Here is a 27,515-nt window from a genome sequence, read left to right on the forward strand (position 1 = left end):
TTTTATTTTTAATTATTGGTCAAACAACACCACACTCTGTACAAGTAATCAACGAAAGAAAATCATCAGACATATTGTACATGCTCGACTAGACCAGTTTTTCATATACTAAATCTGTATAGTTACAAACAGGTGTGTCAAATAAATGAATGTATGTGTAGGTGTGTACAAATGACATCTAAATGCACAAATACCAAATTGCACATTCGATAATTACTTGCTCTTGCAAATTACAACTTCAACTGCAAGTCTAAACTGAATGATATGACTGTATTAAAGTGACTGACTGTGATTGGGTTATCTCCCTAAAGCATATCTGTAGTTCACATTTTTAAGGTAGGCCAAAGTTTTATAATAGTGACACATAACCTGGCCTGTTTGATTTTTAATACATCATCCTAAACATAATCAAGAAATACAAAAGCAACATAGAGATAAGAAAAGGGTCAATTCATTTATTAATTCACTGTTCATTAAAAAAAACACCTTAGAAGGTGACCATAGATGTCATATTCCCTCCCCAGAGACTGATATGAGGAAGCAAAAAAATAAATAGTGTTCCTGCTGCAGTGGAAGAATTAACAATCTCACCTTGTCTTTGCACCTTGTACACCAACAGTATGTATACACTTCTTGTGTAGAAATATTTACTATGTCAAAATCCAAATGATACCAGCTCCCAACGTTAAGTAACGTAACAAGTAAAGTGAAAAGAGAAAGATGTACACTACAGCAGTACAAAATTAAACACCTAAGCCTTCACACAAATAGAAAATATTCCACTTTTTTCCATTTTTTTGCATCATACAAAAACTACTGGGTACATGTACCATTCAGCTTTTATTGAACACATTTTGCAATACCACTGTATTAGTACACAATTCAGCCTACTTCGGTGTATGTTCACTTGGTCCCACCAGTGATCCAGGTTAGCGGGTGAGTACCAGTACTGAATGGACCTCAGTACTGTGAAGATTCACTGAATTAGGATTTACTACAATGAAAATGGTAAAAATTGAATAAATATTCAATTACTGAAATTTAAAATAAAAATGCATTTTATTCTAAAAACATACAGTAATATATAACTAAATAAAAGTCTAAAATAAACCAAGTGATAATTGTTAAAACTCTACTGATTTCAGCTTCCTCTCCTCCTTCTCAGTAAGAGGCTGCTGGGAAAGGATTTTGTCGTGCAGGCGGTGGTGTTTGCCTATACCCAGTTTTGGGAGGCCTCGATTCAGGCCCTCCAGGAGCACGCATGACTTGCACAGTGCCTGGCTGGAGATGTAGCCACAGCGGCTGCATGTCCCCTGCACAGGCATCTTTATCCCCTCTCGCACAGACAGGTTCTCTCCTGAGTGGATGATATCCATGATGGAGCTAGACCTTACACTCTCTAGGTCCTTCAAAAAGGTCCTAGCATAGCCACGATAAGCATTGGGAGAGTATATACATTCAGTAGAAAAGTAGTCCAACTTCTTGAAGTAAGCATACAAAACAATCTCTTTCTCATATGCATATTTAAGGGGCTTGCAACGCGGCACAACCCCTTCACCCTCGCTGGATGTAGAGATGGCAGTGCAGCGGCGCAGTCTAGCTATGTCCCCTCGTAAGACGTTCATCAAAACAGTTTCAGCCACATCATCAGCATTGTGACCTGTGCAAAAAAATAAATAAAATAAATAAATAAATCAACAACCACATCTACCAAATGAAAAGAAAAAAAAAAAGCTAATAAAATATTAGATGTTACATTTTACATTTCCAGTCTGAAATTTCTGTCTTTAATGAAAGGTATCTGGGTTGAAGTTACCTGTGCATATCTTATCCACCTTCAGCATGATGGCTCCTCTGTCTAATGCCTGCCGTCTGAACACTCCACAGAAGGTGCAGTTATTTTTCAAGCCCACCTGCTTCACTATAGCATCCATAGTCCATCCATACAGCTCCTCATATGACACAATCTTCAGTGGCAGCTCATACTGTTGCTGATTCCTCTTTACGGTCTCCAAGGAGTCATCTCGGTAACCAGTGATTCCCTCATCCACTGAGAGAAGCATAAGTTCAAGGCCATAGTTGTATCGCTCATTTAGGAGCTTCATTACATGTGCCAGCACTGTGGAGTCCTTTCCTCCTGAGGCAGCGATTCCTACCGTCTCCCCAGGTTTGAACAGCTTTGCTGCCACAATTGTCTGATGCACTTCCTCTTCGAAGGCCCAGAAGAAGCACTCCTTACATAGCGAGTGACCGGTTTTTGGACGTTTCAGCACGGCACGTTTCTCGGCACAGCTGCTACACAGGACAGGCATCTTGACAGCTAATGGAAATCTGAAAAATGTAAAAACTTAGTAAACCAAATGATCCTGAATGTTTTAATGTCAAAGTCAGATGTATAATTAAACACCAACTCATCAAATCAAATCTCATCCTTTCACTATTTTCATAGCATAAATAAACAAAGTTACAGGTAAAAAAAAAAAAAAAAAAAAAGTACCATAAATACGTTTATCTCCGGGATTTCAGGGTATCTCTATGGTAATAATATTTTATTGCAACTTAAACTTATATTAAACACTAGAAATCTGGCAATTAGACCAACTTATACAAACCACCAGTGATTCGACAAACAGTATTTTAAACTAGAGAATTCAATACACTTCAGGACACTTCACGACAGAAAAAACATTGTGGATAAAGTGAACTGACCCTTCAGCGATATTTGTGGTCTGATGTTCCTAAGCCAAGCCGAGAGTTAAACAAAAACATTAAAAACGCTTTATAATAGGAATTTACTTTAGACATAAGATTTTAATCGTGAGCTCTGAAGATGAAGCTCAGCTGACCAAGTTAGTTAGAGTTTGTCAATTCAACAACACACGCAGACCATAGACTAACCAAAAGGTTGATACAGATGACTAAACCTTTTTTGCGTAAGAGTTTAAATAGTTTGATATAATTAACTCTGAAACACATACATAAAAGGCAAATAGCCACTTTTGGAGATATGGTCCAAACTCACTTAACGTTACTAAACGTGTTTCAACGCCTAGCTAGCCAAGTTAAGCTAAATAGTAACATTTTCATACCAAATATCCGATGGACCGAAGTCTGAATTGAGAAAGAGGATGGGAGTACTCTAGCGTAATACTTTGAAATATGTACTTTTTCTTACTTAAACAATATAAAGTATTAGACGACTAAATAAAGTAGCATGTTGTTCCATCACGAGTCCAGCTCATCTTCATGGCAGACCGGAAAGTACCAGGAGTTCTGAGCTCCTGCAGTGCCACCTACTGGTCGGAGGTGGTCAGGACACATGACAAACTGCAATTCCAGACTTGGGATGCTGTATGGTACTTAAAACAATTCAACATTATTGACATGACCTTTGTCCATTATGTGATGTCCCTTTAAGATATAAAGAACAACCAACAACCAAGTCAAATGTAAGCAATAAGGATTTATTAGTTTGCTTCAAAGAATGTCACTACTGCAGCAGCTGCAATAGATATCAGAATGCTGTTTGGTAGAAACAAAGGACAAAGGGTATCTGCTGGAGGGGAGTAAGGTGGCCGTGGTCAGGGTTCATAACAGGAAAGAGTCACAAGCTTAGATGACAGGGTGAAAAGCACCCCGCTGATGCCACTGCATGTCTCTGATGCGCCGGACTGACTGGATCTGAGGAAACTGGGCCCCGAACTCAGTGCTGTCCTTATACTCCCCCTTTTCAAACAGGTACTGATAGCCTCTGTAGCCTGGATATTGATAGCCCACCCAACTGGTACACCAGGACAACAGAGAGGGAAAACATGTAAGAGACAATCAGAGGTCAAAGGACAGTAATGAGTGACAGGTAGCAGATAGTTACAATTTCATTAAACATGGAGGACTCACGTGCCACTCTGAACCCGGACAGATGAGACCTTCTCCTGGTAGCCGTGTGCGTGAAAGCTGGGGACATCATCATCGATGATTTCTATCTTCTTTCCTGCAAAGCTGGGGTTTTCGTAAAGGACAATCTTGTGCTCCTGGCTGTCCTGAGAGAGGAGCAAAGCATAAACTCGCATTAGTGCAGAGGGTGACATGTTAAGCAGCTGATTGAATGACTGATGGGATTATGGAACCACAAAAATATGCCTCCTTACCACTTTAATCGGGCGGAATGCAACAATGGTGTCACTACGCCTGCTGTTGGTCCAGGAATCCCAGCGAGGATACTCCCCCTTCTCAAACACATACTGCTCCCCCTTGCAGTTGGCCTGCTCATATCCCACCCATCTGAGAGGGCAGAAAGGAAAGACATATAAGGTTGTGGTTGGCATGGGGCCAAAGCAGGAAAGAAAACTGTGACACGCATAGTTGTTTTTGTCCATGACATCCCCTACTCATTCACAGAGCAGCCCATTTTTCTTTCTCTGTTGGGAAATAATTTCCTAGGTTTACTGTCTGTCTCTGACCCACACTCACGGTCCACACAGCACCAGTATGGAGCCCACTTTCTCCACGCCTGCTTCCTGGAGGTTGTTACAGGGACCAGTCAGCTCATGGCAGCGTCCCTGGAAGTTTTCTTGCTCATAGATAACCAGCTGTGACGCAGCAGGAGAAGAGAGGAGAATTGTGTTTTTAGCACGTTGAAAAAGCTCTCGAGAGCATCATTGAGCTGCTGGTCTCAATTTGTGCTAGTCTAGCATGTTAAGAGGCTGCAAATAAGGACTGCACAAGAGGAGGAGGTTGTAAATTATAAGGTGTGCATGATTTGGTGTCTGTAAGTCTGAAGCATTTCCTCTCACCTTAAATGCACTGGTGCCTGGCTGCTGCTGCTTGGATGCAGGGTTCTGGTGGTCTGTGGCCATAGTGAATGGATCAGCAAGGAGGAAACTGAAAAGAGATACAGACAAAATGATATAGTTTTGTCTCTGATTAATAGCTATGGATGTCTACATGGTATGAGTAGTTACACATCTTAATGTCTAAATTGAGCAGGTTAAACTGTAGGTAATACCACGCTCACTGATTTTGTTTTCTATTATTTTCTCACACACTTCTGCACAGAAGCATCCACGCCTTTTGCCCCAAAATAAGTTATCAGCCTTCTAAAGACAAAATTACAGCAATGCAAAATGGGATATAGATTGTAGAAATCAAAATCTGAAATATAGAATCAAAAGGAAGACATATTCTGAATATAAATGTTAATTTTACATTTATATTTACAGCATGTGCCATGACGGACATGAACCTCTTACCAGTACCTGTCTGTGCCAGTGTGTTTGCGATGGCACGGTGAGCTCAATATATACGGGACGCCCAGGGGTGGAAACTCTGCCAACAGTACCCACAGAGTCCAAGCCAGCCTGCAGATCGGCCTGCCATAGGCCCAGCACACTGAAATGAGGGGTCACCATGTAGCCTCCCCCCCACCCCGGGGGGTGTCACACTCCCACAAAGTTATTTCATTAGTTGTCAGTTTTGTCCAGCCCGTCATTGTTCGATATTCACATGATTCAGCACAAACAGTGCCAAGAGTCCCACACCTACAATGAGAGGGAGAGAGAGAGAGAGAGAGAAGGATTGTAAAAGATGGGTTTTACTGCGCTGGAGTGATTCAGACGCACATGAATAACAGCCCAAATACCGCTGAATATTTCCACAAGTGTAGTTTTATTTAGTATTTCATTTCTAGAAAACGGTATTGTTGTTGTTTAATGTGAAACCCCACTGCAGCTGCCGTTTGCTCAGATAAACAGCTCCCAAGCTGAACCTGTTGACCACACATGAAAGCTTTCTTGTACTGGCAGTAAAAAATAGTTCAGTGACAATGTATTTTATTTAATGCATGCAATACACCGTTGTTGGAAAGTATGTAGTCCACTGTTTATCAGTGGGAAAATCCTGTTTACCTGTGTAGTTATTAGTTACTCGACTATTTAATTAATTATATACTGCCAAAATACAACATTTATATACAATTTTAAGTTAAAGAAATGATAATATAATTCATTAAAAACCATTTGCATGGACCTAACCCCTTAGTTGGGAACCAGTGGTCTAACTCTCAGTGGCCTCTCACTGTTGCCTGTTTGAAGCAGATGAAACTGGCTCCAAAGGAAAATACTGCTCGTGCATAGATGCATCGGTATTAAAAGTCAAATAATGTTGTTGCCTGTACCAATATAGATAATAATATATAGTCAAAATTTCAACTCATGCTGGTGGTGGAGTATTTTTATCCCTATAATTCTTTGACTATTTCAGTTTTCACATACTTTATACGTTACTCCATTAGCTTTTACATGGTTTTCCTTTACATTCGTCTTACATTTGCTTGGCACTTTGAATTTATGTTTCAATGTAGGATGTATGTGCAACGTTATGATACAGTTTAAAATACATTTTCTTCTACTCAGACTCAACAAGGAGGCGTCTGCATCAATGTGCATGGGCAACATGTGATAACGTGAAAGGAGCTGTGAACTGGGAGTATATTTATTTTTTATTTTAGAACATTTCTTAAAATATTTCCAAATAGCTTGAATCGTTCTTCATATCTGCTGGTGAAAGTATTTAGACAGTGAATGTTTATTTACATCACTGTCATTGGCTGAATTACATCTTTAGTCATGCAACCTGTACTACTGATGTACTGATATAAGTGTGTTTTTGTATTGATATAAGCGTCAGTCATCATGTTGGATCATGATGTGGCCACACTGGCTTTCTTCTCACTGCACATACTCTGTTTCTGTGCTGCACACTACTCTAATACTAATCAACCCTGGTAATCTGTAAAATGCTAACAGTGTTGAAAATAGTGTTTAACATGACATACCATAATATAATGTATTTATAATGAACTCAAACATGCAATACAAGTTGCCGATGTGTTTTTTTTTTTTTTTTTTTGTAAAGGCCTCATGGTCCCAAATGGAGACTCTGAGTACATGAATGCTCCAAATAATATGTTTGTGATTTATTCAAATGTGGTTTGATTATTTGATTTGATTTGTTTTTCACCTCCTTACACTTAACAAATGAATTCAATTACTAGTAATCAGTCACGGTTTAACTGAGCTTTCTTGAGATGAAAACGGAGCTGTTAATGATAAAGCCATCTGTTATTTGATGATTCACAACACAGAGGAATTTGAATTAGAGATGTGGCTGTTACCGATGCTTTATGCTTCAGGGAAAATCACAGATGTAAGTGTTGGATGGAAGGTGAGACTTCAACCTAGAAATAGTCCAAAATATACTCTAAGAATAATAAATATCTAATAGCCTGCATATGTACTTTTATGTTACAGTAAAAACTCTTAGGACTGTGAAACATGAATTTTGACCCTGTGTTATTAAAAGACTAATATTAAACCTACCAGAACTATATATGTTTAAAAGATGCTTTTTAATAATCACGAGTTTAATGTAGCTAATATTAGTTCCTTATGACTACCTGGTGGTCATGCACCATGAGGATCATTAACCATCACATGTACAATGATCACTATGGACAGGAATGCAGTGCACTCTGTTTTGATGGAAGGCATACATACAGTATGACATCATTTCCCTTGTAGTTAAGCAGAAGCATATTCACATATTCACTTTATAAGTCATGGTCTCCAAATGCTGGATGAGCTTACTGACTTAACTGGAACACACAAAGAGTAAAAATGGCACATGTACCGTAAAACTAAATTCAGTCCAAAACACGTGTGGTTTAATCTGTAATCATGTTGTTTCTATGTTATTTCCACATTGATTTTGTTGACATATTTGAAAGTGTTTTTTTTTCCAAATCTTTGTAGTCATTTCCATTTTCACTTACAAATATAACATCACCAACACACAGGACAACTCCAGGTCAAACAACTTTTATTCGCCACTGAAACATACATGGCACACCTCACTGGGCACAAGCAGCGTTTGCCATGGTCAGGTTAAGGCATAGGGCAGGCACTGTCTGCAGCGTAGGGGAGGCTGAGGGAGGGATTGGGAGGCAGGTGAGGATCCTGCTCAGCTGGCTCCAGCTGTGGCAGGGGGGGCAGGAGGTGCTGGGGCAGGTTCGGGGTCGGGGCCTGGGCCGGGAGCTGGATCTGGGTCAGGAACAGTGAAGCAGCCTCTCTTGTGCCACTGCATGTCCCGCACACGTCGGACAGACTGGATCTGTGGCGCGGGGGCCTCCCAGTCGTTCCAGTGCTTGAAATCTCCTCGCTCGAATATAAACTGACGCCCCCTGTAACCTGGGTACATGTAGCCGACCCATCTGGAAGAGGGGAAACAGTGAGAACAGGTCATAGAACAAATTAAAAAACTATGTGGATTTATCTGGTTGGAGTTGGGTGGAATAAACATAAAAACAGGAGAGCTTTGTATGAAACAAGGACGTAGAGAGGAGCTTACGTTCCGTTAAGAGCCTTAACACTTGCTACACGATCCTGAAAACCGTGGCCCCACAAACTGGGCACATCATCATCAACAATCTCCATCTTTCTACCAGTAAATCCAGGGTTCTCATACAGGTGTAGCTTATGTTCAGCACTGTCCTGCGAAGGAGAAACACATCCACATCCTTCAGTGTGTCTCCACTAGATGCTGAGTAGGTAAAACAACGATGTTTGGTATCAAAATGCTACGAATTAAAGGAATGTGTGGGTAGCTCACATATGAAACCCTGCACACTTTTCATGTCTGGAGATATTTATAAGATTTGTGTGTCTGCAGTGTCAGCTTTGTATTGAGACTCGGGACCCACCACTTTCAGTGGCCTTAGAGAAAAGAGGGAGTAGCTGTTCTGACTGTTGGTCCAGGTGTCCCAGCGTGGATACTCGCCCTTTTCCAGAATAAACTGCTCCCCTGTGAACCCATGCCGATCATAACCCACCCAGCTTAGAGGAGAAAGAGGAACACAGATAGCAATGTGAGAAGGGGAGTGTTTAACAGATCAAATAAAATTTTCTAAATGAACTTGAGTCAAACAGTTTTGTGAGTGCGGCATCACTTACGGTCCTGACTCAACTATCACAGATCCAACCTTCTCCAGTCCTTTCTCCGTCACATCTTTACACTCTGCAGAAAACTCCGCCTTGCAACCCTGGAAGTTCTCGAACTCAAACAGCACCACCTGGATCACAGAGCGAGACGCGCATGTTACCAGTCAGCATGGCACTGACACAGCCGCGTTCGCTTCAGTTCCACTTGGGGAAGTGGCACACTGTATGTCATCTTAGAAAACCACATGTGGTGATTTGATACGGGGGTTAAAAGAAACTAAAATACACAGAAGGAGCATAAAAGGGGTGCAAAAAATACTGACACTGGAAAATCAAGCCAGGTCTTCACCTTTGGACAGGACCAGTACCTTATACGTGGCTCCAGCTCCACCCTGGCTCTTTCCAGCAGCCAGCTGCTCCGGGGCACTCTGCTGCTCTGACATCCTCCTGATCCACTGCTCCTCCACTTCTTGGCAGCAGCGCACACACACAGAGACAAAGCACCGTCCATAATGCACATACACACAGGCATGTATATATGCACACAGGAGAGAAGCTGAAGTGTCACAGTCGCAGCTTCTAACTCACGCTTGAACAGAAGGATTGTATTCATTTTGGCCTAAAGTACAGTAGCTTAACCTTCAGCTTACACTATATCAAATGATTGTGTAACTAATGCTAGATTATTCAGGTTTGTAAAGTATACACTCATCGTCAGGTTTTATTGCAATCCATGATACCAAAATCCTCCAACCGTGACTTTTCACTGATGGAGGACAATCTAACTGTGCGTTGCAATGGAATAAATACACTTCAGCTACTGATTCCAGTGTCCAGAATGAGGCTTTTACCTGGGTATGCCTGCAAGGAAATGGTAGTGTCCCTCTTTCTCAGTGCCACTTGGTGTTTGGTGGGGTTGAGCCATTAGAGGGCAGGGACAGGGGGGGTATTTATGGTTTATTTCTGGCCACAACAGCAGAAAAGGGGGAGCTGTTGATACAGCAAGTCTGTCGTTCACATTGTGTCCGTAACGCTGCCTCTCAATAGGCAGCTGTGTTGGCACACGCTACCCTGCCTGTCCGCCTGGCTGCCAGTGAGCACTGTGTGCGGGCACAGGGGGAAAGAGCCAAGAGGATTCAGCCCTGCTCAGCACAAACACACAAACATACACACACTCTCAGACTACGCCCAGGCTCAACCGTGCAAAACTTCATCACATCTTTCTGGCAATTTTGGGTTAGTATTATCAGCACTGTCGTCAAATGGTTCAATTCAGATGTTCGACAAATAGCCCAGAATAGAACTTTGATCAGTAAGAAAAAATATTTGATTCAGAATATTTTGACTTTCAAAGTGCTTCCTGTGGTTCTAGTTTGAGAAGTACATGTACTTTCATGTTGTTTTTTTTTTTTATTTCTCTCTGCCTGTTCTAAAGGGTTTCCCTCCTCTGTTTTGAGGTAAAACACCCTCTAGTTGACATCATGGGGAGAGACGTTTATATCATCAGGATTTTAGATGATGTCATCTGAAGGAGCAAGGTGACCAGAGACTGCAACTTTTGAGAGTCTGAGATTGATGTGTTTTGCCATTCACGCGCGCGCATGCACACACACACACACACACACACACACACACACACACACACACACACACACACACACACACACACACACACACACACAGAGGATGTAAACTGAACATCTGTGAATTCACCCTTTAAGGTTTTTAAGTTTCCATAATTCTCACTAAACCAGAAAAATCTAAACATCTGTTTAATGTTTAAATGGGTATGTATATGTAAACAAGCACTAAACAGAGACTGTAGCTTAACTCACGTAAATTTTATTAAGAATTTATTCACTTTTGGACACTGGTCAGCATAACACAGTGCAATATACATCTTTACTTTCAAATTTTAAAAAAAAGGACAAAGAAGGACATAAAAATAAACCCTCACATTTTATGACAAAGTAAAACATCCATGTACATAGCAGACCAACAACAGACAAGACATAGCCAACACAAGGGGGCAGACGTCAGTGCTGTAGTGCATCGAATGACAAAGTGCTGTATAGGAGCGCAGAGTGAGTGGGTGGATGGTAAACATGAGGAGGAACTGTTATCTGTAAAAGCAGCTACAAATAGTCAGGTGTGTTTGGAGCACTGTAAAGGGTAAAGTCATTTAAACAATGTAGTGACCAACAAACAACAAACCACCCCTCCACTAGAGTAACCCCAACACTCAGTCAGTTTGAGCAAAAGCCTGTTGTGTCAGTAAAGATTGTGCCCACACATTAATGGGGACAAAATAGAGGGAAAATTGCACATTCATTGGAAAACCATTGTCAAAACACGATCGTGTGTGTGCGTGTCTGCTACAAGAGAGTATGGCTTATTATGGATGCTTACAGCTACAATCAATCAACCTTTTAAAAGGAGGGAAGACAGGCTGATTAGTGTTTTCATAAAAGATTCAAGAGAACATTTGTGCTGAGTAAGAGTGTGCATGATTGACAGATGCAAAGTCACTTAACCCTCTCCCCCCCCAAAAAAAGTCCCCTGTTGATCTTATGAAAAGACAAACACACATAGACAAAAGCACATACAGTACAGTATGCTGTAACCGTGACACTGTTAGGTTGTGGAGTGTATCAAAGTAAGACTGTGGAGCCTCCACTGCATTGATGCATCTTAATGTTTTCAAAACTAGCTCTCTGCCTTTGTTAAACGGTTCATAATACAAATATAACATCTCTTGATTACAATTACTAACATCATATACAGTCCCACTTACAATCAAGTCAGTGGTGATTTGTTCTCTATGTTCAAAAGTCATTAGTGTCTGAAATGTTATCCTATGGCAATGACCCCCCCCTCCCAAAACAACCTCCACACACATACATACGCAGCTAAGTAATGAAACTAAACACATTTTGCAGAGGTTTGGCTGGATTGTCGTCCAGCATTTGTGAAGCATGTCCAGGATAAAGAGGCGTTGCGGTCCCACTAGTTAACCATTTCCTGAAATGCAGTTGTTGGCAGGATATAACTGCCCCCACCCAGACTTCTTCTGGTCCCTATTTAAGTGTTCACACGAAGTCCCTCCTGGTGCAGGAGAGCTCCCACAGGTTCAAGCATGAAATGGATAAAGCACTGCAGCCTGATGTTTTTTCCCCCTTGCTTGTTCTTTCTGTCCATAAAAAAGGCACCATGCACTTTTATCAACCCAGACAGGAAGAGAACGACAAACAAATAGAAAAAACAAAAAACAAAATCCATCAGCAGCTGTAGATTCGACTCTCTCTACTCTCTGGGTCAATCAAACATTAAGGCTTCTGTTTCATTTAGATTCTTCCGTTAAGGCAACCTTGAGGAAGAGGGAAGGGAAAGATGACAGTGAAAAAAAGATATACTGCAAATAAATGAGATTTTTAACACTTGAAAAGTCTCTCACCTCATTATTTCATTAGTTTTCATTTTCATATTGACTCAAGCGCTTCTTGGACTTCAGCTCTTTCAACCACTGGGGTGAGTCCTCCACACTACACAGATAGGAGGCAGAAAACATTACTAAGTTGAAAGTTAATACAGGAACAAAAAAATAAATGTGCAAACTCAGTCTATAGAGAAAACATCTTTTCATCAAGTGTCTCTTACCCATTTTCCTTCCCACCAGGCGTGGGCAGTACACGTGCTGCCCGCGGAAGGAAGGGTGACTTAGGGGATCGAGAGGGCTGCAAAGGTGGCGGGAGCAGGTCCATCAATTTGATTGTCAGAGTCACCCCTCCTTTTCAGCTGGGCCTGGCACAAAAGCAAGACAAATGAATTAATTGCTTTAGAAAAGGTCATCCAGGTGAGCTTACAATGAAAGCACTCAGTGTAGCCATGACAAGAGAGGCCAAAATTAGGTACAATAAAGTGACTGTAGATTTTCTCTAGATTTTTTCTATTTTCTATGGAGCCCGATATCCTGTGGCAATGACTTCCTTATAATGGTTCGGGAAGTAGATACTATGGCCAAAACCTAAATGTGTGCAAATAAGATTAAAACTCACCTTTAAACTTGAAGGGTCGACCCCAGGGAACAGGGCAATCCTCTGCGGCTGAGAGGAAACAGCAGGGCTGGCATCAGCTCCTTTGTTCTGCTCCTCAGAGTCTGAATCATCTTTACTCTCAACTTTTGCCTCTGTCATAGGAAGAATACAAGTTATTGTCATTTGTGTGGACACAGCATAGTCACTAGAAAGGTGTAGGGGGTGAGGTGCAGTTAGACATTTAGCGCTTCATTTCTGGGAGATCAAAAGTGTAAGTATCTCATTTATCTCTTTAGTGCATCAGTAACACAAAGACTACAGGTTCTAGGCAAAGTACTAACCCGTGGAGTCTCTGTAAAGCCAGTCCTCAGTGTTTTCTGATTCTCCGTCTGCCAGCACAGCACTCTGACGGGTAGCCCTGGTGGGCCGTGTCCGCGGCGCTCGTTTCTTTGCCAGCTGGGCTCTGGAGCGGAGAGCACTCGTGTCTAACAAAGTGGTTGGAGCCTGATGATTGAGACACAGAGAGAAACTATGTCAGCCAACATGCATTATGAGCATAAAAGTAGAATTGAGAACATGAACATGGCTTTCTTAAGAAGCCTACAATTCAAACAGGCCAGTTGAAAGACATGTATGATCTTAACTCAGGTGACACTTACATCAGGGAAAGACAGGGTCTGGCTCTCAGATGATGATGAGGGAAGAAGGCTGTCCGGAGAATCACTTTCAAACTGTGAGCCACGTTCACCCGGCGTGTGTGGGGGGGTGGGTTTCCTTGGTGATGGGCTGAGGTTGCTTTCTGAACTGGGAGTGGCAGGAGTGAGGCTGACAGAGAATACAAGAAAAGGGGTAAAAAAGTTGGGAAACACTTATGAAAACAACTGTGCAGCTGCTGTAACCACAGTTTCACATTCCCGTTATCTTGTCATCATTTCAGCGATAATCAAAAGCAGTTCATATAAAAAACACATATGTAATAGACTGCAATTTAGCATTTTTTATTAATTTGAATGACCTTGTTGTGAGTGTTGATTAACATAATATTCTGGCCACAGGAGGTCAGTAATACCTTGCAATGTAACTACCCACACAAAACAACTGTACTACTGTGTTGCACAGTAGTACTGTAGTAGTAGTAATGTTAGTAGAGATTTCATTGAAAATCTAATTGGATTCAATGCAAACATTGTGTATGAATCCATCCTTTATGTTTAAATCTTTACCAACTGTTGCTCCTGAGACTGCACACTCTCAGACAGTGTCTGAAGAGACAATGGCCTCTAAAAACTAAACTCAAACTGAAACTAGCAAGCTATGTTTACATGCCTTCATTTTAATATATTGTGTTTTTTATTTTATGCAGTGGATTCAATATATCAGGGGCAGTCTTGTATCTTTGTTGCACTTGTCTGTAGTACTACACAAAGTATTCTTGCACAATCATATAATGACATGTCGTATTCATTCCATATTCTTAATAGCAATCAGTGGCTGCTTATAAAAAATACTCTTTTATGCTCCTCCACACCATTACGTCACACCTGCATTTGCCGCACCCCTTTCTCTACACAGAGATTAGAGCAGTAAAACAAACAGATAAAGATAAAATAAACACTAAAGACACACACACATAAAGTGAAAAGGTCTGATAGTTCGGGGACACTGACCTCTGTTTTCTGAATGTTAATGTTAAATAAAAACATATCAGATATCAGAATAGTGGACAGAGAATGTATGTTTACCTGTCATCAGTGCGCAGTCCTGTCTCCCAGGTCCCGTATTGACTGTCAGTTTCATGGACCGGTGTTTCAGAGTCCTTCCCCTCCTCCTCGTCTCGGACACCTTGCTTTTGTGGCACCTGGAGGCAGACAGGGTATTGTTAATGGATGCTGAGCAATCAATTTGGATCCAAGTTATGCAACAGGCCACCGAGACACTAAAAGTATCTCTCACTTCACATCTGCAGGTGACAGCTTAAAAATCTTAAGTTTGGCAAATATGTGGAAATGGTCCATTTATTATCTTCATTGCAAAGATCAACTGAAAATCAGTTTAACTAGAATGGTAACATGTTATTATGAAAAATAAAGGAAAGTTGGTTAAGCCAACAGTGCTGCTAATAGATCTGCATCTTTTTTGGCTTGAGCCGCCTGCAGTGGTAAGATGCATAATGAAAGGTGAAGGGACGAGTTAATAGAGACAGGACTGAAGTGGGGACAAAGGCTGAGATAGGTGGGTGGGTGATTTAGTGTGTGTTTGCTGTCTACTGAACCATGCCTCTTTTAATGAGGCTGGTACAGAGGACACACTGTCTCAGAACCACACAGAGCTTACAGGGACACGCCTGTGCATGAACTGATAACCCTGGCCTATATAGGAAAAAAAACACAAAAGATAAATCCTTGTGTCCTCAGATGCAGCCTGAGGGGTGGACAGAGAAATGTGATACACCTGGCAGTCCAGGTTCCTCCTCGACTATGAGAGCAGGGATATTTATTTTAACAGTGACTACAGATCACAGCTCAAAATTCTTCACAGCTTCCTGAAAGCTGTCCTTGTCTGTTCTGTGTATGTGAAAACAGAGCTATATCAGTAAGGCATAAAAAGCCCCAAGACGACGGGATAGATGTAAGGTTAGAATGAGAAATTAAAGCTGAGAGTGTGAAAAAGGAACAGCGGTGCAGGATGTCATTCATCGGCTAAGCCTTTCCTGACAGCAAAAAAGAAAACGTAGTACAGCAAGAATGGCATTCAGCACTGCTCAGTGCCTCAGAGAAAGCTCCGGCTGTCAAGTCCATCCTCTTCTCAAAGATTTACTGCATTCACACTCTTCAAGTTGACATCACAGGATCGCACCACTTACACTTACACATACAGACACTTACTGTATCTGGTGGTTGTGGGATTAATTTAACAGGCCAGCTAATGCAAGCAGATGAGATGATCTGCCACAAAGAATATGCTAGAGGGAGATGTACCTAAACTACCTGTATAGAAACATTGCTATGTGCTTAGTTCATTACAATAGTACAGAAGGTATAGATCTGATGGGGAATCAGGGACGTTGCCATTGACCAAATGACACGCTATTCAACCTAGTTTGCTAGAAATATACTGAACCCTTAAGTTTCATCATGGATGATTTAAGCTTACAACAAGACATCATTAACCAAACCATGACATTAAACAATTTTTGGTTCAGTTCCAGCGGCAGGCTTCAATATTATGTCATTTTCCTCTCTTCTATCTTCATATAACACTGCTATCACTGCTCGAAAAAAAAATCAGGGCTTGTAAAATGTTGGTCATAAAATTTTCATTTTGCGTGTGTTACTCAACACACCCCGAACACACCCTCACCTGATCAGCATAGATGTGGAACACTGCCTTTGCTGGAACAGGCCCCACCAAGCCGCTTAAAGCTGTTGTAGATTTCTAACTTATTATTCAGTAAAATCGGATCTTTACAGCTTCAGTGCTGAACTTCAAATGAACTCTTTCTCTCTTTTAGTGTAGTCTGCATTAATGTACAGATAATGCCAGGTTAGAAAAAAGGCAACTTTTGAGCACTAGGATTGATCACAGTTACACAGTAACAGGTGTGGGCTCTGCTATGGACTACAGACATGGAGAACATGGTTAATGGAGGAACCAGCCAGACTAGTAGCAAGGATTTATGGTTGTCAGGAGCAAGGTTTTTCTTTAATAACATTAGCAATAGTCAGTTTCCTCTAGACAGGAAGGGTGTGTCAGGGGAAACAACAAAACAAAGACCGGATGAATGGAAGGATAGAGGAGAGAAAGGGCTGATCACTAAATAGGGTTAACTGACAATCTGATGAGGAAGGGGCTGGAACAAGGTTGTGGAAACTTGTTCTTGATAATGCACTGATCGCTGATCGCCACACATAACCTGACGACACATTCACAGAGGACGGAGGAACAGCCGCCTTTGGAATGCTCCTATCTCGACAGTTAAATGGAAAACGAGTTACTGTGTTTCTGTTCCCTGAAAAGGGAAGGGCTCTGCTATAAAGCACCTAACAGATGGTCTTACATCAGAGCAGAGCACACAGAGTGAGTCACTGCTCTACATATAATAACTGTGTTTACATGAACACAACATCCAAGACACAAGCTTACAACTAAGTTTGTGATACTGTTGAAGAGTGAGTGTCCATTTCAGTATTGCCATCAGCTGTCCCATTTGTCTACTCAAAATGGATAAAAGTGTTATCTCCAATCACATATCTATAAAGAAAACAACCTCTGGTAAAGGTGTTAACATACTTCAGTACTGCAGATAGCACTGCTATGAAAGTGAGGTGGCTCATGACCTTATCCACATAAACAGTAAATAGGATCTGACAAGACCACCTTGAATACTGTAAGACTACTAACTACTATTAGACTACTAAAAATGTTTTATCACAACATTAAATTTGCTGTATGCTGTATAATAATCAATAACAATATCCTGCATATATTCAAAAAAACTGCTCCCACAAGCACTAATCCCATGCACTATAGCCACATGTCAGAGGGCTTACATTAAGACAAAGTCTGTGAGACAAACGGAATAGTGTTGTGTTATTCTATCATTACATAAGTAGTACAATACAGACAAGGGACCAATGCAGTAAGAGCACAGGAAAAGAATTTAAGAACCTGACTTGGCTTAAGACTTTAACTCAAAGAGAGCTGAATCTGACTTAAAGGATTATTCCCCTTTCTTTCAGTCTGGGGTTTGTTTTTCTGATTTTTGCTGTTATTAAGATTGTTGAGAGTTTAGTTTTTATCAGTACCTAAATGTACAGCATACAGCTCAACTGTGAGGATTCTTTGGAGATAAGCTACAACAAAGTGACACACAGCAGCTACATGTCTACAAGTAGCTGCAAGTAGTTTTTCAGTTCAGATGATGTCATCTGGAGGAGCAGGTCGACCAAGACTATAACTTGGTCAACATGCTCCTATAGACTGTATAGTATGAAAGATGACATCACCTGAAACAAAGAGGTGATTTAACAGAGTAATGAAGAGTGATTTAATTAAGTTTAATACAATTTATTTATGCAGTACCCAAACTAGAACCATACAAAGCAAGTTGTAAAAAGCTGAAGTCACAGTTTAAGGGAAACTCAACTTGTCTCCACTTGTAGCGTACTAATGCATAAGGAGCCACACCAAGTCTAACAAAGCTTATCAAGTGATGTCACAGTAGCTCCTATCAGCATTAGATAGCATAGCATGGGTAATGTAGGTGTCAGGCTCAGAAAATTAAAAATAAACAAATACATAAATAATAATAAAAGAAACCTCTGCTGCAGAACCAGTTATTAGTGCAGGACAATGTAGGAGTGGAGAGCTAAATCAGCAACATACCCCTTTAACTGGCTTTTTGAAAGAATGAGTTAAATTAAATTGAATTTCACTTACTACTGATGGTTTTAATAATGTGTGCCTACTGCTTGAACAAGACAAACAATAACTTGTGACACCAGGTGGGTGGTTTTGAAGTATGGTCAACATGACCAGTTGCTCGTTAATATTTACACAACAGCTAATATCACTCAAATTCTATGTCAGACTACTTAACAAGCTTTAGAGACTGGGAAATCTGTCACCCTGCTAAGACATCTGACAGTGAGTTATCACACGTCAGTCTCCATCCTTCATATATATACTTCAACAGCCATAAGGTGAAATATCATGGAACCCTAATTCAGCTATTCACAGTGAGACTCGGTAAAGCAACATTTACTGACTTAACAACTCTATTTGCTAAATGTCGCTAAGTGCACACATAATGAATATGTGTGGACAAAACCATGAATCGCTTTCTGCTCCATTTTCATTATCTGCTATAATGACGTTTCTTTATATTTTCTGAAGAAAAAAATATTAAAAATTTGAGTAAGAAGGGAGTGACAGTTCTGATTGGATATAAAAGTAAAAAAGCATTTGTAAAAGTGGCAGAATTGGTGCAATGTTCCACAAGCAGTGTCCATTTACTCTCTCATTTCCACATCTCCTCTCTCCTCTCCCCCATTTCCTGGCAACATCCCATCCATCTAACAGCCCTGGCCGTCCTGCCCAACTGACCTCTTACTGTCACTCATTCACCAGTCCAGCAGGGAGGCACACAGCTCTCACAGACCACAATCATAGCTGGGACAGAGTAAGACGTCAACACAACCAACAGTCGCACAGAAGTTATGAAAACACCTCTTATCTTTTGGAGCTCTGACTCATGAGGTGTTGCACAGCAGTTCAGCAAAAAGGCATAACCTAAAGATAGGAACAACTTCACAGCAATGTATTCATATCCCTACATGGATTTACAAATCTGTGCTTTACATAGAGCATACACCGGGTTAGATGTCAGAGTGGAGAGTCAAGGAATCACAATCTTTGTCCTTGTTGGGCTTTTTTTTTTTTTTTTTTTGGTCAAAATCAACATTATAGTCTTTTTTCTCTTAAGAATCTCCCTTTCAACTCTTGTCAGTACCAATTCTATTCAACAATGGTTGACAATAGAACGGCCTGAAGAACCTGTATAACAACAGCACTGCTAAACAAAGAGAGATGAAATGATGTTTATATTGTGGCAAAGACAATATAAGATGGGAAAGTGGTTAAGACAGAGATAGAGGAGAAACAGGAGTGGCTGTGCACAACAACGCAGATGTACAAGTTCTTGACATGTTTGGCTACAGACCAAATAGCTGATGAAGGAGCAGCTGCTAACACAGGGAATGCATGGACATTGCTGCAAAATGACTGGAATTTTTTACTCCACCAGATGTTACAGTTCTCCTTATCCTAACTGTTTGTAACCAGTATCAGAAAAAAGTAAGTACCAGTGTTTGTATTAAATGTGTGTGTAATCTTACAGCAGTAGGGGTGTTGGGTGCAGTGCGCCTGCGTAAAGACAGACGTTGCTGGCTGCGCAGTGAGAATCTGCGGATGGACTCCCTGCTGCGTGAGGCCAAGGAGCGCAGGGAGCTTGTTCTCTTGAAGTCCCCAGTCTCATCCTCCCCTCTGCCTCCCCTCTCTACCGAGCTGGATAAAAAGTTGAGTGCCCCATGAAGAGAGCGGCGGACATTTCCCACCCATCCTGACACCTGAGAGTGAGCCACTGACAGCTTGTCTCCCAAATACTCCATGGCAGCTCACTAGTAATGAGACTTGCTGTGTCAGAATAGAGTCTGTGAACTGAGCTGTGACTTTGGCTATCACATAAGCAGGGGATCATTAGAGTCTAATTATGGAGAGGTGACAGTATCCTAGGTATTCACTGATGTGTGTTGCAGGGTCAATACTGCAGCAGTGAGGAACAGCTCCACAGCTCAGCTGGTTTGATCTGGTGATGCTGGAGGTGTCTTCTGATCACAGCACTGCAGTATGAGAAGAGCAGCCGGTCCTCTTCCAAATGGCCTTTCTGCTGCGCAATCCCACTGGAGCCGTCAGGTCTCTGTTTCAACTCATCACTGTCAAGGCTCCAGACTGGCGCCTTAAGTGAATTGTGAAGCTTTCTAATGTCTATTTCGATGCACACGCGATATGCTAGCTATGAGAAGCCTGCCACACCATCCACGTGTGCGTGAAAATGTTACGTAAGGTCAGCACTTAAAAGTAATGATGCAGTACACTACTTTTTGAGACAGTCTGAAAAACCAACAGGTTTCTCAGCCATGTTTCTCTGGCATCAACTACTGAGGTACTCAGGTGATGAGCAATAGCAGAATCGGAACTTTCAATTATCTATTTATATCATACAGGTTGATTGAGTATGAGAATGGTCAAAACAACGCTCTACCAATCGTCCAGGTATGAGCTTCTATGCCCTGATCTTAGCCTCACATACAGCTGAACTGACAGCTGTCCCACAGTTGATGTTGATCTTCTTCTAAAACAAGCCCCAGTTTCGGAGTTGAAGAATCCATCCATTCAACAAGGCTACATGCCCATAGTGCGTAGTACTACGCTACCTTCTGGCAAAAAGCTGAGAGATGAAATGGTGCAGGACAGCTGGTGGCAAAAAGAAAGCTGCCGTAGTAATTCGTATTCCATACGGAAAGCCAGAAGGCAACTGATACAGTATCAAACAGAGGAAACAGAACAGGGTTCTGTGATAAGGAATACAAATCCAGAGGAGAAAAGATGAACAGAGGAAAAAAAATTATCCCCTCGCCTTTTTCTGCAGGTATGGGCAGGTAGGACAAAATGCGTCAGCAATGCTGCTCTCTGCAATGAGTGCTAGGACTCACCGTCAAGGAGAAACTGGGTGGAGAGAGGGAGTGTGGAACAGAGTAGGGGAGAGTGAGAGAGAGAGAATGGGAGGTCCCTGATTCAGAGCAGGAGGGAGAACGGAAGGAGATATATGTTCTGCAGTACTCTGTTGTTATAGCCTGATCCAGTTGCAGGGCAAGACACTGAAGTGTCGCAGCCAGAATAGAACAGCAGTGGAAACAAATGTTGATGGAAGCAGGAAAGCTATTAAGTAGCATCTATAATTAACACAGAAAGAGAGAGTGGGAATGACAAAGTGTGATGAGAGGAATGAGCTCAACTCAGTGATCATGTTAAGGGGAAAACTATTAATAGAAGCATTAGACATGCATGAGAGAGAAAAGTGAAAGACAGGTGTGGCTCTACCAAAGAAAATAAACCACTTTGTCAGCACAATGAATCCAAAAGCAGGAATCTCAGCAGTCGAGTGAATGTTTGTTTAAATCCCTGTCAGTCACACTAAGCACAACACGAGCTTCGAACTTTCTGATACATACATGCTACGATCTTAAACAGGCCTCTGTAATATGGTGCCAGTCATCTGGTACCCTAAATAAAGCCACAGTGGGTGACTCCAGAGGCACTTCAGAGAATTCACCTCAGAGCAAACTGGGACAGAGGGGCTCGTATAGGTTGAATCCCTGTCCACATATGCCCCCTGCAGGTAATCTGATTAACTTTACTCTATTTGCAAGACTCTATTTCTAATAGCACGCAAACAAATCCCTCTCACCCTTCAACGCTGAACAAAACTAAATTACTATTATTATTAATATTATTTATGGAGCGTTAGATGAAAGTAATTGTCAGTTGCAGCCCTTTATAACAGAAATGTCCAAATTCCTTTTCATAATATTCTGTCACAACACATAATGGTGGTTTGGATGAACAATGTCAGGAAATCTCACATCCATTCACCTTTTCTTTCTACTGATTTTAATAACAGAGAAAACATAAGGCTATCATAACATAAAGGCTATGCATTAAGATTTAGGTTATTACCACCCCTCTAATAAAGCATCACCTACTGGAAGTGATTCATGGCTACTTGCCACTTCCCTTCCTCTGCTGACCTCATCAGTCGGTGCGCAGCTCCAGACAGAAACTGAGCCATCAAGCACACAATAGAACTGATACAGGAAGTACAAACACTATACTGAATATAATAACTACCTACTTTACTTGCTATGTAAAAGGACATATATGGTACATCTTACGGAGAAACATCTGTAACAAGAGAGTTGTGCTGTCACTTACCCAGAGGCAGCGTGCAGTCAAGCAGCATGACCACATGTACAACACAGCTCTCAGCACAGTTCCCATCTCTGCTCTGTCCCACTCACCAGATCAGACCCTCTGACCAGTGAGACACTACACAGCTATTACATCATCTGTGTGAGTACTTTATGAGGATGCTTCTTACAGTAAACACATTTAAAGGGAAATTGATAATTTCTAATAGATGAATACTCACAGATTTTGGCATTAAACATTCTTTGTAACATCTGTAAACACCACCACATTAAATTAACCAGATGTTTTACATTTTTCTAGCAAGATTTATGCAGTTGATACAAACATCTAAAATAGAGAGAAAGTGATCATACAGTACAATGCAAACAATTATATTTGCTGCTTATTTTACAATAGTTAATTTCACATCACATGTGCAACATTTTCTGAGCTGTAAAAACATCTAAACATGGTGCTGACCTGCTTGGAACATTTGTAATAAGCTCCACTACAGAAGTTTCAACGTCAGCCCGCAGATGATTACAACTCAGCAACATTTTAATTAAAAAAAACAACAAGCACCAACACCAGTAAGGAGAAAAGTACGTGCATTTTGGAATGATTCACACAAGGTGAAACACAACCACTAGATGGTGGTAGTGACCTTAAGCTCATAGTAACTTAATTTCAGCTCTGTATCATGGCACTGTGCAATTATGAGACACAATATGCTGTATGTCTGGGTAGGCTTCCAACTTGGCCCTGCAATTACAGGCACAGTGACAAAGAGCCTAACCCTGTTTATCTTATAAAAATAATTGTGATTGAATGCACATGATTTAAGCATGTATGTGATCTGTATAATTGTAAAAATGCTGGGATATTTTATTTACTCTGTCTCAAAATTCAAGATCTAAACTACAAGGTTAAAAGTTAAGAATGACAGGTGTAACCAAGCAGCCCAGAGGGGGAGACACACACAGATAATATAATGTGTCTGCCTGGATGCAGGACACATGATCATTACGCACCATTTCTCTTGTCAGCATTCTCCAAGCTATGCTGACAGGTTTTCTGATAAATGAGCAGTGGGAACATGTATTCATTAACCATTTGTCCAATCCTGAATTACAGGTCTGAGAAGCCACTTCCCTAGATTGTGATGTGGGAAGGGTGGAGCTGAGGCTACGAGTCAATGCTATTAACATTAGTCACAGACCTTTTACTACCTGAGCACAGCAGCTGTCAATGTTCAGTCAACTAACTGCATTCCACTCCTAACACTGCATTAGACACATGCAGACTTACACACACACACACACACACACACACACACAACAGAGTATATACTCAGGAGCACACAGATTTTCCTGCCTACAGAGTTGTTTGATAAATAGTCCAAATAAAAACAGTGAGTGTAATGAAGGGCGTGCAGCCAACAATCAAACTGAAGCAACAACTTAGGCAGCAGCTTTAAATCTTACTGAGTTATAGCTTCTGTGGAGCACAGATTTACTGTCGCAGAGACTGAGCTGCAGTTCTTACTCACCCAGCTGTGGCGGTCCCGCTCTCTGTGAGCGCTGCGACTCCTCATCCTGGAAAGGTTTCCCTCCATGGCACTGCTTGAGGGAGCTGATCGCCGTGACACACTGCGAGACCGCATCCTGTTCAACTCCTAAAGACACACAAGGGGAGAAGTGTGAACGCTTCCTCACCTAATAAATATCATCTTTGAAAACTGCATAGTTTATCATCAATCTGTGAGAGAGTACCGGCCATATCTCTATCAACACTGACAGTAGCTTTAGTATTCAATATGCAGATCGCTTCACTTTCTGATTTCCAAATTAATGTTGCATCCATTTTAAGACAAGTTTACACTAGATTGTTTCGCTATCCTACCAAAACTTGTTGCTGTTCAAAATCCATATGAAGCTTGAAATTATTTATTACTCACCTGGGATCTCCTGTGGCGCTGAATCTCCCTGCTGCTGTCTTGACGTTGTGGCTCTCTGGGGAACCAGACTGGCTCTGCAGGAAAGCTGCTGGATGCTCCTCCAGGAGGAATACCAGTTCTGGTCTGATTAAAAGGGGCCAAGAGATGTGGCTCATCCATCAAAGTAGACCAGTGCCTCTGTGGAGCCAGTTGCCGTTCCTCCTGCCTGATAAAGAGTTGCTCTGGGCTGACTCTGTTGGCCTGTTTTCTAGGTTCGGCCATGGGCTTGTCCACAGATATCTCATTAGGCCACATCTCCCATGGGTCCTGAGGAGAGGTTGTCCATACTGGGCTAGAGAAACTGCCTGAAGTCTGTGATGGCACCTTCCAGCTAACATCTCTCTCGGGTGTAGGCTGTAATCTACTTCCCAAACCAGAATCTACTCCCTGAATGCTAGAAACGGAAAACAAGTCTTTACTGGGAGAGAGTTGCGTCTGTGATGTGAAAGAGTCTATATCGAGAATGGCAGGTTTGTAAGACTCTTCTGCTCTGGGAGATGGCTCCTTCCATCGTGTTGCAGGGTCACTGCGTTGAGGAGTAGCCTTGGACAACGGGTCACTCCAGAGCACAGAGTCCAGATCCACAACTTTAGGTCTTAGAGGTGAAGACTCTGACTTTGCCCTGTCCTGCTCCTCTTTCTTCAGCTTCTCTTTAAGGCGCTGTCTCTCTGCTTCTTGCTGTTTGGCAACCTGTCTTATTTTCTCTGCCTCTTCTTCCTCCATCTTTTCTCTCAGTCTGCGCTTCTCAAGCTCCAAAACTTGTTGTCTCTCCCTTTCTGCCTGTTTTTGCTTTTCAAACTCCAGGAGCTGTTGTCTCTCCATCTCTTTCATTCTTTCCATCTCTTCCTTCCTGCGCCTTTCCTTTTCCAGTTCTTGTTGTCTTCGCCTCTGGTTTTCTATTTCCTGCCTCTCAATATCTAGTTGTCTTTGTCGCTCCTTTTCTAAATCTTTCTGTCTCTGTCTTTCCAGCTCTCTCTGTTTTTCCCACTCAAGTTCTTTCTGACGCTCCTTCTCCATCTCTTTTTGTCTTTCCCTTTCTTTATCGAGTTCTCTCAGTCTTAACGTTTCCTGTTCTAGTGCCATCTGTTTTCTTTTCTCTGCTTCTTCTCTCACCATCTTCTCTTTTTGTCTCTGCTGTTCAAGCTCCAATGCCTGCTGCATCTCTTTTTCTTTCTGCTTCTGTTTTTGAAACTCTAGAAGCTGTTGTCTCTCCATCTCTTCCTTCCTGCGCCTTTCCTTCTCCAGTTCTTGTTGTCTCAGCCTCTGGTTTTCTAATTCCTGTCTCTGAATATCTAGTTGTCTCTGTCTCTCAAGCTCTCTCCGTTTTTTCCACTCAAGTTCTTTCTGACGCTCCTTCTCCATCTCTTTTTGTCTTTCCCTTTCTTTATCGAGCTCTCTCAGTCTTAACGTTTCCTGTTCTAGTGCCATCTGTTTTATTTTCTCTGCTTCTTCTCTCTCCACCTTCTCTCTTTGTCTCTGCTTTTCAAGCTCCAGTGCCTGCTGCATCTCTTTTTCTTTCTGCTTTTGTTTTTGAAACTCTAAGAGCTGTTGTCTCTCTAACTCTTTAAATTTTTCCAGTTCTTCTAATTTCTGTTTCTCCTTCTGGATTTCCAGCAGGTGTCTCTCCTTATCCAGCTCTCTCTGCCTCTCTTCCTCCCTTTGTCTTTGCCTCTCTTGTCTCTCCTTTTCCTGCTTGTGCCTCTCTCTTTCAAGCTCTTGTTGTTTCTCTCTCTCCATTTCCTGCTGTTTCTGCTTTTCAAGCTCTATCTGCTTCTGTCTTTCCAACTCTTGTTTCTCTTTCTCAAAGTCTTTCTGCCTTTGCCTTTCAAATTTTCTTTGCATCTCTCGCTCCTTCATTCTTGCAAATTCTAAAAGTGCCTGTTTCTCAAGCTGTTTCTGCTTTTCTTTTTCAAGTGATTTCATTGTAGCCTCTCTGTTCTTCTCAACCTCCATCATTTCCTCTGACGTCTGTCCATCTGACACCGACCTGATCTCTTTGAGTGACATGTGGCTTCTCAGCAGTGATTCATCAGCTTGATCTTGAGATTTAATGGTTTTTCCAAAAGCTTCATCCAATGACGGATTCCTCCTTACTGGAAGATTCTTCCCTTGAGAGCTGCCCAAAAGAGACCTCACAGAGAAATCATCAAAAGGCGAAGTCATGCCTCCTTTCTTTGCTCCTGCATCTACAGGAGAAACTGGCTCCTGTATTTGTGCAGTCAAAGCAAAGTAGGTTGCCTTGGGTTTTGGCTGTTCCTCTGTGTGTAGTCTTTTCAAACGTGGAGGTGCTTCAGGCACCTCCTCCTGCTCTACCTCTTTAGCTGAAGCCACTTCCCTTTGTGTTTCTCTCAGCATCCCTTTCTCTTTGTCTGGTATCTTGGACAAAGTCGGTAGTGGTCCATTTCTGCAACGCTCCGATTCTGAGATACCGCGGATGCTGTTCTGGTGTTGCAGGCAAAGCTGGTTCTTTGCGTGCTGAAGCAGTCATCTCAGGCACCACCCTGCTCCCCTCTGAGCGTCTAGAGCGTAGGGTCATGGCTTTATCCTCCCAGTGAGCTGGTGGAACGTTCTCACTTACTGCCCTGTTCTCTTCGACTGCCTGCACTGTGTCAAAGGCATGTACCACCCGCAGAGGACTTGACGGAGCAACAGGTTCTTTGTAGGTGGCAGTGACCAGAGTTCCCTCATCCTCACTAGTTTCTCTTTTAAATGACGGGCTTAGCAAATCCTTCGACTTGTTCACAGGCTTAGCCTCGTCCACCAGTAGCACACTGTGCCTCTCAACAACATTTTCAAACATGGATGCTCTCACTGTCAGTACTTCACTGGTAGGACCACTTTCCTTAGAAGTGACACCAAACATTTGTCTCATCTCAGACTCTTCAGGTGTAGACGCCACTTTGAGCTGCTCTTTGGAATCGGTTAAACCCACAAATATCCACTGGTCACTGGGGCTGACAGCTG

General features: G+C 41.8%; 4 protein-coding genes across 5 annotated transcripts; all 4 read right to left on the reverse strand.

Moving 5' to 3' along the window:
• Window positions 1-3: 3 nt before the first annotated feature.
• Window positions 4-3,265, reverse strand: ctu1 (cytosolic thiouridylase subunit 1 homolog (S. pombe)). Of its 2 annotated transcripts, none has more exons than XM_026342503.1 (3): window positions 3,176-3,265; window positions 1,817-2,331; window positions 4-1,660 (listed from the first exon to the last, which is right to left on the reverse strand). In XM_026342503.1, the coding sequence occupies exons 2-3, from the start codon at window positions 2,310-2,312 to the stop codon at window positions 1,125-1,127; spliced, it is 1,032 nt and encodes a 343-aa protein (XP_026198288.1). In that variant the 5' UTR covers window positions 2,313-2,331; window positions 3,176-3,265; the 3' UTR covers window positions 4-1,124. The 2 variants fall into 2 exon arrangements, with proteins under 2 accessions (XP_026198288.1, XP_026198287.1); XM_026342502.1 differs by having other exon boundaries at window positions 3,090-3,256.
• A 270-nt stretch (window positions 3,266-3,535) lies between these two features.
• On the reverse strand, window positions 3,536-4,856 carry crybb2 (crystallin, beta B2). The gene is made up of 5 exons (XM_026343489.1): window positions 4,794-4,856; window positions 4,471-4,589; window positions 4,149-4,281; window positions 3,898-4,040; window positions 3,536-3,781 (listed from the first exon to the last, which is right to left on the reverse strand). The coding sequence occupies exons 1-5, from the start codon at window positions 4,854-4,856 to the stop codon at window positions 3,613-3,615; spliced, it is 627 nt and encodes a 208-aa protein (XP_026199274.1). The 3' UTR covers window positions 3,536-3,612.
• Window positions 4,857-8,016: 3,160 nt separating this feature from the next.
• crybb3 (crystallin, beta B3) lies at window positions 8,017-9,451 on the reverse strand. The gene is made up of 5 exons (XM_026343488.1): window positions 9,362-9,451; window positions 9,006-9,124; window positions 8,756-8,888; window positions 8,404-8,546; window positions 8,017-8,266 (listed from the first exon to the last, which is right to left on the reverse strand). The coding sequence occupies exons 1-5, from the start codon at window positions 9,434-9,436 to the stop codon at window positions 8,017-8,019; spliced, it is 720 nt and encodes a 239-aa protein (XP_026199273.1). The 5' UTR covers window positions 9,437-9,451.
• Window positions 9,452-10,819: 1,368 nt separating this feature from the next.
• Window positions 10,820-27,034, reverse strand: si:ch73-138n13.1 (trichohyalin). The gene is made up of 9 exons (XM_026342713.1): window positions 24,513-27,034; window positions 24,105-24,230; window positions 14,770-14,885; window positions 13,687-13,852; window positions 13,369-13,531; window positions 13,049-13,179; window positions 12,651-12,794; window positions 12,448-12,535; window positions 10,820-12,360 (listed from the first exon to the last, which is right to left on the reverse strand). Exons 1-7 carry the CDS (start codon window positions 26,904-26,906, stop codon window positions 12,711-12,713), a joined length of 3,180 nt encoding a protein of 1,059 aa, XP_026198498.1. The 5' UTR covers window positions 26,907-27,034; the 3' UTR covers window positions 10,820-12,360; window positions 12,448-12,535; window positions 12,651-12,710.
• Window positions 27,035-27,515: the final 481 nt, after the last annotated feature.

Source organism: Anabas testudineus, chromosome 9 (assembly GCF_900324465.2).
Source record: "Anabas testudineus chromosome 9, fAnaTes1.2, whole genome shotgun sequence".
NCBI classification, from domain to species: domain Eukaryota; kingdom Metazoa; phylum Chordata; class Actinopteri; order Anabantiformes; family Anabantidae; genus Anabas; species Anabas testudineus.

Coding starts and splice junctions, on each gene's coding strand:
- si:ch73-138n13.1 (XM_026342713.1), bottom strand. CDS start 26,906: ATGCTGAGAGAAACACAAAGGGAAGTGGCTTCAGCTAAAGAGGTAGAG. Junction 13,853..14,769: donor GGACTGCGCACTGATGACAG/GTAAACATACAT, acceptor ATTCTCTGTCAG/CCTCACTCCTGCCACTCCCA. Junction 13,532..13,686: donor AGACCCTGTCTTTCCCTGAT/GTAAGTGTCACC, acceptor CTCAATCATCAG/GCTCCAACCACTTTGTTAGA.
- crybb2 (XM_026343489.1), bottom strand. CDS start 4,856: ATGGCCACAGACCACCAGAACCCTGCATCCAAGCAGCAGCAGCCAGGC. Junction 4,282..4,470: donor ATACTGGTGCTGTGTGGACC/GTGAGTGTGGGT, acceptor CTGCCCTCTCAG/ATGGGTGGGATATGAGCAGG. Junction 4,041..4,148: donor CATTCCGCCCGATTAAAGTG/GTAAGGAGGCAT, acceptor CTCCTCTCTCAG/GACAGCCAGGAGCACAAGAT.
- ctu1 (XM_026342503.1), bottom strand. CDS start 2,312: ATGCCTGTCCTGTGTAGCAGCTGTGCCGAGAAACGTGCCGTGCTGAAA. Junction 1,661..1,816: donor GGTGGATAAGATATGCACAG/GTAACTTCAACC, acceptor TTTTTTGCACAG/GTCACAATGCTGATGATGTG.
- crybb3 (XM_026343488.1), bottom strand. CDS start 9,436: ATGTCAGAGCAGCAGAGTGCCCCGGAGCAGCTGGCTGCTGGAAAGAGC. Junction 9,125..9,361: donor GAGCTGGAGCCACGTATAAG/GTACTGGTCCTG, acceptor TCTGTGATCCAG/GTGGTGCTGTTTGAGTTCGA. Junction 8,889..9,005: donor GTGATAGTTGAGTCAGGACC/GTAAGTGATGCC, acceptor TTCTCCTCTAAG/CTGGGTGGGTTATGATCGGC.